Source organism: Pterocles gutturalis, unplaced genomic scaffold (assembly GCF_000699245.1).
Source record: "Pterocles gutturalis isolate BGI_N339 unplaced genomic scaffold, ASM69924v1 scaffold43082, whole genome shotgun sequence".
Taxonomy (NCBI): Eukaryota; Metazoa; Chordata; class Aves; order Pterocliformes; family Pteroclidae; genus Pterocles; species Pterocles gutturalis.
Genome location: NW_010114318.1, coordinates 1 through 9,791, shown reverse-complemented (window position 1 = coordinate 9,791; position 9,791 = coordinate 1). Strand labels below are relative to the sequence as shown.

The 9,791-nt window shown below is 54.2% G+C and overlaps 1 protein-coding gene across 1 annotated transcript; it reads right to left on the bottom strand.

The window, feature by feature from the left end:
* Window positions 1-1,789: 1,789 nt before the first annotated feature.
* LOC104462725 (protein disulfide-isomerase-like) lies at window positions 1,790-9,787 on the bottom strand (the record flags this gene model as incomplete). The annotated part of the gene is given in 11 exon segments (XM_010074790.1): window positions 1,790-2,424; window positions 3,086-3,172; window positions 3,621-3,802; window positions 4,016-4,136; window positions 4,790-4,990; window positions 5,426-5,551; window positions 5,815-5,860; window positions 5,862-5,908; window positions 8,489-8,626; window positions 8,843-8,976; window positions 9,715-9,787. Coding segments are annotated over 11 exon segments (1,245 nt in total), but the record flags the coding sequence as incomplete, so codon positions are not given.
* Between the last annotated feature and the right edge of the window lie 4 nt (window positions 9,788-9,791).

Below are 9,791 nucleotides of genomic sequence, written 5' to 3'. Positions count from 1 at the left end.
GCGCTCGTGGCTCTGCTGCTGCAGCTGCGAGGCCAGAGCAGCCCCTCTGCCCGAGGAGCCCTTCAGACCAGCCGGGGGTTCAAGCGACAGCTGCTCTTCTGTGCTTTTTCCCCATCAGTTTGGTCACTTCAGACACACGAGCACACTGGGCTCTGTTCTGCACGGACAGGGCTTGCCTGGGCAGGATGAACCCCCTGCACAGCGCCAGGAGAAATCCCCATCCCACGTTAGGAGTCACAGAGATTTCATTCTGCCCCGTCTGCCGCAGACCCTCGTCTGAAGCCCTGGTCAGCAGCGAGGCCGACAGCTCGGGCAGAGGCACCCAAGAGCTGCCGCTGCACTTGCTCACCTCCTGCAAACGTGCTGAGCTCTGCCGAGCACCTCTGCTCCGCACCGCATCGGACGGACACGGGGGCAGCTGGAGGCTGAGCTGTCTGCTGCCGAGACAGGACGCTCTCCTTGGGCTTTCCTGGAACAGCAGCCGGCTGCGCACACAGGACAACGCTGCTGGAGTCCAGCTCTGCCCAGAGCATCCCGGGCGCACGAGGAAAGCCCCCTCCTCCGAGCGGAGGAAGGCAGGACCACGAAGAGGAGACCCACAGCAGAGCCCAGCATGGGTCATGCATCCTGAACCTGGGCAGCACCTTCCCACAAAGCTGCTGCTCACTAGCAGAGCTCTCTGCCTCCCCCTGCACCAAGGGTCTGCGCACACGCAGCAGGACACAGCTGGGGCTCCGTGCCCAGGGGAACGGCCGGAGGAGGCTGGAGCTGCAGGAGCACTGTACGGTGCTTCTGTTCCACCACCCCCACTATGCCCATGTTCGGTGACAGGCACCAGCAGCCTCCCCCTGCCCTCCCAGGTGACACTTACAGCATGTTTTCTTACAAAAATATTTTGAGCAGTAAGCAAGGGGTTTGGAAATAGCAATGCAGCTCACTGGGGCACGTGAGCCTGACGCAGAGCCGCAGGCAGCCCCAGGGTTCCCTGGTTGATGGCTCCAGAGCCACGAGGTCCGCTCACCTCGGGCCAGCTGGCAGGAGGAGCCGCTGGTGCCCAGCACCCGCACCCCTGTCCCCACACTGCTGGAGCTGTGGGTTGTCTGCCTGGACAAACCGACTTAATCTGGACAGGACACAGTCATCTTTAAGTTCTTTTCCTTTACAGACCATTCAATACAAGTTTCTTCAAGGTACCAGAAGCCACGTGCAAAGGCAGAAGCATTCAGAAGCATAGTTTCTCTCAAAAACGGGGTATTTAGTGAAAGTGTGAGAAAGCTGCCATTTTGGCAGAGTCCCTTGAGAATCGCCCCCAAACTCTGACCCCCTTTCAGGTCAGGTTCCAATATATCCATTGTGTTCTGATAGAGACACCGGGACAGGATAGTATTAAAATCTCAACTTTATTTGGCCAACAAATTCGGTTCCAACGTCACTGTAGTGGAATGCTAAGAACCAGACCGATGCGCTCAGGCCTCTGCAGCGCTCCCCTGTTCGAGTTCCTCCCAAACCCCAGAAATGGCGAATGTCCCGTTTGATCTGCTGCATCAGGCCCTCCCGCAGCACCCCCCTGCCCAGTCACCCCACCCAGAATACCGCACGGAAAGGGATCGCGGCAGTCCCACATTTGATCAGAAGGATGGCAATGCAGCGAGATCTCAGTGAAGCTGGTGAGCCATTGACACCCCACCCCAGGGCCCCCCACAGCCAGTGCACAGTGTTCCCCTCTCCGGGTGTCTGGAACAGTCACCTCCAAGAGTCTCAGGGCAGAGGGGGAAGGAAGCATCTGGCCGGCATGAAGAGAAGCACGTTCCTCTCCACCTCCCACCAGGACAATGTCACCAGCCCCCTGCCTCCTCCCCTACAGACGCTGGTTCCAGGGAAGAACAGCTGAGACCATTCAGGATGCTGCCAGGTGGAGAAATCAACTATGGGCTTTAGTTTTAAAAGAAAAAGGAAAATAAGCTTTCTGGGAAGATATTAGTGGCAAGGCTCCAGAATGCTGGGCCACTGACCTCGTGCTACTGCTTCAATCTGCTTCTACCCAGGAGAACAGAATACCTCAAACAAAAGCTGTGTACAAAAAAAGTACATCACAATAAAAAAAAAAAAGACCCCAGCTGGCTACCTAGTGACAGATCCCTTCTCAAAAGCAAAAAGAAAGAAAAGAGTCAAGTGTACAGACAAGTGAGGGTAAAGTGTTACTTTAAAAGCCAATCCCTGGATTTCCAGTCATTCACCTTCTGCTTTAAATCTTAACGGGTTTGACTCGCTGGGCTGCCGAACAGCAGCCCGTTTAGTGTCTGATTTTTGGGGTGATGTAGATCAGCCTTCTCTTTACAATTCATCCTTTTGGATTTTCTGCTCATCAGCATCATCACCTTCCTCAAGGTCTGTTTCCTCATCCGTCTCCAGGTCCTCCAGATCCTGCGGAGGTGACAGGACAGCTGCTGGTTTCTGGCACATGGGGCAGATCCAACACCAAGCCCAGAACAGCATCTCTAACCTGCTCGCTGTTCTCTGCTGCCACATTAACAAACATCCAGAGACTTCTACCAAGAGCCCCAAATTTGGGAAATTAAGGATGAGAAACACCCAGAAGCTGGCACCTGCACCTGTAACACCCTCCACCCCACCGGTGAGGAGCTCCCGACTGCCTGCACTGCAGATGTCATGTTCATCACACAGTTCCAGCCCCAGGTGTAGGCAGGGGTTCTCAATAAAGAACAGACCCTTCAGGTACTCCAGACATCTGCACAACCACCACAGACAGCTTGTGCAGATGTAGAGGTGAGAGCACCAACACCTGCCACGCATTTGTGTTCAAGCCTCCCAGGAACATTGATTTCACACCCAACTGCAGTGTCACCAGAAAAAGGAGCCCATTCCAGCCCAACGGCTACCCAGGCCACAGCCACAGACAGGTGATGTTTTATGAGATGGGCACATCTTTTGCCCACGAACAACATCCTTTCCCACCACATAACCACCCAGGATCTTATTTAGGGCTGAGGATTCAAGCAGAGCACCAGACCCAACCCATGCTCTACGCTCTGCAGCCCCAGAGTGCTGTACTGACGTTACTCACATCATCAGCTGCTGCCCCATCCTGACCTCCGCTCTCCAAGAATTTTTTGAAGCCTTCTAGTGTCCTCTCGCCATTATAGTCAATTACCTACACAGGAAAAAACATCAAGATAATGGTTATGGGCACTTAGAGAGAAACACCCCTGGAGAGGAGAATTCTCTTTCTGAGCAACAGTTAACATGCCAAGCAAAAGGGAATTTAAAAATTCACCTTCACCCATATGAGACGAAGGAAAACAGCTCAGCCACTAGACTTCAGAGATCACTGCGAGGAAAGAACAGCCTGCAGATGAGCACACTGTCTTCTGCTGCGCTCCCTTCTTTTCCTCATTCCCGCTCCCCACCCCCACCAAACTCCTTCCTGCAGCCCACCCCCCTGGGGGTCTCGGATGTCCAGCACGCTGGATGTGTTCCATCCCTGCAGAAGGGAGAGCCCTCCCAGAGGCTTTGTCCAAGAGGGAACCCAAGCGGGTAACTAAGCGCTGCCAGTGGCCCCCATGTTCTGCAACCTCTGCAAGGGTCAGCTGCTGCCTTACATTTCTGCCAGAGCCTGCAGGGAAGAACTTGAGTGTGGGGAAGCTGTGGATCTTCACTGCCTCGACTTCGTTGGCCGTGGAGTCCATCTTGGCAATGACGATGTTCTCGTGGTCCCTGTAGGTCTCTCCCAGCTTGTCCCAGATAGGAGCCAGCTGCTTGCAGTGACCGCACCAGGGGGCATCTGTGCATTAGAAACACAGCTAGCACCCGCAGCCGGAGCAGCTACTGCCACCGGCCCCCCAGCCCCCCGCCAGACAGCTCACACCCATCCTTTCAGAGACACTCCCTTTGGGCTGAGGTTCTGTAAGGCGCTTTCTTCCTAACCCCTGCCGTCCAGTATTTTGGCACTCCTCTTGTGCCAGCTACTGGGAAGCAGTTGTTGAAAGGTACTTACAGAACTCCACAAAGACATTCTTATTCTCATCAAAAGCAATTTCTTCAAAGTTCTTCCCAACTAGAACTTTGACAGGCTGCTTGTCCCAGTCTTCAGGAAGATCTTGACTCATCAGGTGGGGCTGGAATAAAAAGTGAAATTCAGATTTGCTGCTTGGAATGTACAGGCAGCCACACCTCCTGGAAAACCCGAGTTCCCCCACCCCCCTCAGCCTCAGCCATAGGCTGTGGACAATCAGATCTATCGGTCGCTTCCTCTCCTGCCTACAGAAAGTCTCCTTCCCGCCCTGCACACACCGGGACACCATGTGCTCCTGCGCAGAGAACTGGGACTGAGCTCTGCAGGGAGGAAGCAGCCTTGCTGGCAGCGTCACTCCCACCTGGCCAAGCTCAGCTTCAGCCCCTGCCGGAGTCCAGCGCGTACGGCCACCGCCAGCGGATTAGAGCTGAAAGCTCTTTCAACTCTGTGCCACACCTTCCACAGATTCTTGGCAGAGGGAACAACCAGAAAAACAGCAGAACTACCCTGAGCAACAGGAGAGCGGGCTCCGATTGTGCTCAGGTACCAGGACAGCACTGGCTATCCCAGCATCTTCACACCCCGGTAGCTCTGCCTTTCCCCGCTCAGCACAAAGCCCGCAAGATATTCCATACATTAGCTGGAAGGATTTTCTCCATGTGACCTTCATAATATTCCCCACAACTCCTTGCAGGGAGGATTTTTTGTCCTTGCTCAGCCAGTAGGTTTACCACCAGCAGCGTTTATCTCCGTTACCTTGATCTTGCCCTCCAGGAATTTGTTACAGAACTCTTTGATCTTGTCTGCTGTGAGGTCATCCGAGTCGGGTTTGTATTTGGTCATTTCTTCCTCCAGTGTGATCAGCCGTACAGCCGGACATTCTTCTTTCTTCAGGCCAAAGAACTCCAGAATCCTCTGGTTGTCACTGTGGTCACTGTCGATGAAGATGAACAGGATCTTTGGAGGAAAAAGTCAAAGGCAGTATGGTGAAGATGAGCACCTCTTGGCTACTGATACTTTACACAAACTGGCCCGCGTAGCGGCTGAACCGGCCCCGCTTCCTTCTCCAAGCCCAGGAAGAGGGCAGGGCACCTGCCAGAGCAGAAGCGCTGGAGCTGCACACTTAAGCAACACGTGTGCAGACCAGGCACCGGCGCTGGGTAAGGTAGGGTCAGAGTGACACCCGCAAGGAGAAAGGTCAGGAGTTAACCGCTGTTCCTCCAACCGCTGCACAGGCCAGCAAGTGACTCGGTCACCTGCTACCAGGAGGCGCAGGCAGAGAGCGCGATCGCTCCCAGTCCTGCTCCACAGCTGGTCAGCGGATACAGACCGAGTGCTGCCCTTCTCTGCCGGCGGTGGTCACCGACTCACAGTCCACCGACTCCATCTCACCTTCCCTTTGAAGTTCCCAGCTGCACTCTTGAAGTTGTCCAGTTTCTCTTGGTAGTCAGACACACTTTTTGGTAAGAACAGCAGAATGTGAGTCTTGATCTCTCCTCCAAAGATTTTTGGAGCAGTCTGAGGAGAAGAAAACAAACTTTGTTTCTGAAAGAGAGGTAACCAGTGTCCAGACCAGCCTGGCTCTGCTGTCCTGACCAGACCACAGGGGCCTCCAGTACCACAGCACTGCTCTGAACAGCTTGTGCCTCCTTCACCCTTCTCCATAGCCCCCAACTAGTGTCAGCTCCGAGATCAAACACAGCCACACAACCCATGGTTTAAGCTGTTCCATTCGTACAGCAGCTACAGGAAGAGGCCTTGCCCAGTCCCCAGAGACCCACCTGCTCCGTGAACTCTATGACCAGAGGCAACGAGTTCGACTTGATGGTTATCCTTCGTGAGATCCCCTTCAAAGTTGTTACGGCCTTCATCAAACTGCAAACACAGACATCCTGGCATTAGAACACTTCCCTGTCCCGTACAATCTTTCAAGGAATAAGATGGTTCCACACCAGAGCCACTGCCCCAGCGGCTCTCAGCTGCAGTTGTTCAGAGCAGACTTCCACCTCACACGGTCACATAACATCTGGATCAAGGTATTCACCCTCCTGGCAAGCAAAGCCTCACATCACCTCCTGGTTTTGGTGTCAGCTGGGATAATTTTCTTCCTAGGAGCTGGTATAGTGCTGTGGTTGGGATTTAATATGAAAATCATGTTGATAACACACTGATGTTGAGTTCTTGCCAAGCAGCACTTACAGGAACTCAAGGACTTTTCAGCCTCCCGAGCTCTGCCAGCGAGGAAGCGCATAAGGGAGCATGGCCGGGACAGCTGACCCGAGCTGGCCAGAGGGATATTCCACCCCACATGGTGTCATGCTCAGTATATAACCCAGTGGAGCTGGCCAGGAGCTGCGGCTGCTGCTCGAGACTGGCAGGGTGTCGTCAGCAGGTGTGACCAGTTGTACTGGGCAGCACTCCCTTTGGATATTCTTTTATTATTTCTTCCTTTGCTGTGCTATTAAACCATCTTCATCTCAACCCACAAGTCTCCTCACTTTCATTCTGATCCTCCCCCATCCCAGCTGGGGGGGCAGCGATCGAGCAGCTGCGTGGGGCTCGGCTGCTGGCTGGGGTTAAACCACAACACAGCAGAAGGGGAGCAGCAACCAGACATCATCTGGGATCTCGTCACTGTTCCACACAGCCATGAAATGGTTTGTGGACATGTCACCAAGGACTTTCAGCAGCTGCCCACAGCTTTGCCAAAGGCATTGTACAGAGCAGCGAGGAGCTCCCAGCGCACAGGCAGCGCTCTGCTCAGCAGATGCACACACCCTTAACCCAGCAGCGCTGTGGAAGACACCCAATAGCAGAGCCCACCGCGCAGTGCAGGTCCACAGTACTTCACTCAGCCCCGTGAGGTGGTTTCAGTCTCTGTTGTTGGAGACAACAGCACGTGCTGAACACACGCTGTGCTAGAGGTGCCAGGTCCCTTTTATACTGGGACACCACCTGCATCCCTGACCAGGGTTCTCAGAACTCTGGCAGCCTGGAAAAGGAACAGCTGGGGAGGATCATTGAGGTTAAAGAGAGGAAAACAGCAGCCCCACGGCCAGGCAACACTCGAGGTACTGGCAGAGGCGGAGAGGGGACTGGGAAAACCTCTGTCAGAGGAAGCACACCGGTCTCAACCAAAACGCCAAGCAAAACACTTCGCACTGGAAATTAACTTCACAGCAACCTAGTACATTGCCCTGCCCAGAGCCTGATGTGGGTACCCCCACAGCCCCAGCGAGGGCTGTGGTTCTCTTGGTGTGTTCTTCTTGGACAAAAGTTGAGAAAATCCCTGCCAACAGCTACTTCAGCCTCACGTCTGCCATGGACAGCGCACACAGGAATATACATACAGCAACCTCCACACGTGAGAAGAGCGAGATACAGGCAGTAAGTCAGACAAGAAGAAAACACTGCTCCCTTCACCCGCCCCAACTTCTCTAGTTCCAAAACCCTACTGCGCCAAACTCCTCAGCCAGGTAACTTGCACCCTCAGCCACACTGATCTGAGGGACCTCTGAGAATTTAAGTCCACAAGCTTCCACCACCACAGAAACAACTGAGCTACAATTTCAGAGGTGCAGTGGAATAAAATACGCTATTCTAGCTAAAAAAAGGGAAGAACTAAATAAGAATTAATTGAACTCTTTAGCCTGTCTTATGTCGAATTAGTCAGACTGATGACTGTGATCAGGGAACAGATTTCATCAGTCCAAAGCCCAAAGCAGTTTTCTGTCCTGCCCCACCACACCCACATGTCTGAGGAACCTCTCCTTGTTTCCTCAAACCTAGAATTCCACCCCAGCGACCTGGATTTTAACAGTAAAAGGCATCAGTGAGTTTATTTCCGATTCTGTAGACAGGCAGCATCTGTCTGCATGCAACCAGTCAGCTGGAAGGGCAAATCCCCTCCGGAACTCGCTGGAATTGCGACACCGCAGAGCCCAGAGCAGCGTGAGGGACAGAACACCCTGGGACACACCATCGGCTGACTGCAGCAGAGGCCAGTACCGACTGCGTTCAGAGCAACTTCGCTGTGCCACAACCAAACAGCACCGTGGCAAGCTGTCAAGAGCTCGGCTGCTGTTCTGTTTCAGACCTCTGCAGCTCAGGGAGGGGCACAGGAGGCCTCACCAGTTACAGCCAGGAATATTTTAACAATTGCGCTGACTGTTAACCGCACTGCAGCCAGATATCTCAGAAACAGGGAAGTGAGTGAAGCAACAGCTCAGACCCAAGGCCCAGCAGCTTTGGGATGGCAGTCTGGACAGAGAGACCGAGGAGGCTGGTGGCTGCAGGTCCCTCAGGCTCTGCAGCCCAGAAACAGCTGGACTGACCGCACAGGGTCCTTTGCTGCTTCATCCAGGGCAGCCCTCGTTTGAAGCTGACTAATTAGAGAAAAGGTAAGAGGAGGCAGAAGACTCCAGTGTGGTGCTCATGCTTTACACCAACCAGTACCTTCTTGAAGAGCACCACGCCATCCTTGCTCAGCTGGTACTTGGCAAAGACATCGGCACTGGAGGAAATCCCAAAAGGAATGTCATCCACAGCTTCTGCTGCCGACAAGAACTCCTTCGCAGCCTCTGATGTCGAATCCTGGAAAAGAAAGGCAGGAACATGGGGACACATCAAACGGAAGCACAAACATCCCAGGGCTTACCAGTCAGAGAACTGGAAGATCAAGAAAGGCAGGACAGCAGCCTTGCACAACGTGGGGAGAGCATTCCCCAGCCGGCAGCTCCCCACGGGGCAGAAAGCAGGGAAGGCCCCAGACACACACAAGAGCTTCTCAAACGGAGGCACAAACTCTACCTTAAAGAAACCAACCACCACCACCTCACTGGAGTCCACCAACGTCTCTGCTGCAGCAGCATCTGTCAGGGTGGTTGCCGCCGGGCCCGTGCGCTTCTTCAGCCAGCTGACAATGTCATCGGCTTCCCTGCCCGCTGCAGTGGAAAGATAAGAACGCTGATTCACTTTTCCCCCCAATGAAGTTTAAGAACACAAACCCCCTAAGCTCTGAGACAGCCTGTTCAGCAGCCGGCCAAGAGGTCAGGAAGAACCCTGATATCGTTTACGCAACTCTTCTCCTTTCACTCCCAGTGCAACTAACCTGATCCATAATTGCTAAGTCAAGGTACAAGGGGCGTCCAGGATCCCATTCTCCTCCTGCTGCTCACCCGACACGTTTTTAAACTTTGGCCAGCAGCACAGCACTTCTCCAAGATGCAAGTATCACCTTTTCCTTTCAAAATCAGTATTCCACGCTGCCCTCGGCATCCAGCACAACATGGCTCAGCTTAGCTGAGCTCTGTTTGTCTTGGTCTTCCTCACGCCTTCCTCTCACATCTGTGCCCACCTCTTTGCCCAGCTGCCCAAGCACCTCTTCAATTCTCAATCAGAGAAGCTGAGCAGCTCAGGCTTGGACTGCCTGGCTTCCCCACACAACACAATTCCCTCTGCTCCAGCTCCCAGGTGGGATTTCTCCAGCTTTAGGTGACAAAGCCCGTTAAGGGTGGACTTGTTCCTCGGCACCACAGCACAACAGCCCTGCAGAGCGCACCAGCTGCGGCACCCCCACCCCACACCCCGGGGCTGCCGTCACCCTGGACCGCAGCGTGGGGCCAGGTACCCGGACCTGCTGCCACGTCGCTGCCCTCTTCCCTGCGGCGGCACCCGCTCACCCGTGTACTCCTTGGGAGCCGCCTTGTCACCGTTCCTGAAGAACTTGATGGTGGGGTACCCGCGCACCCCGAACTCC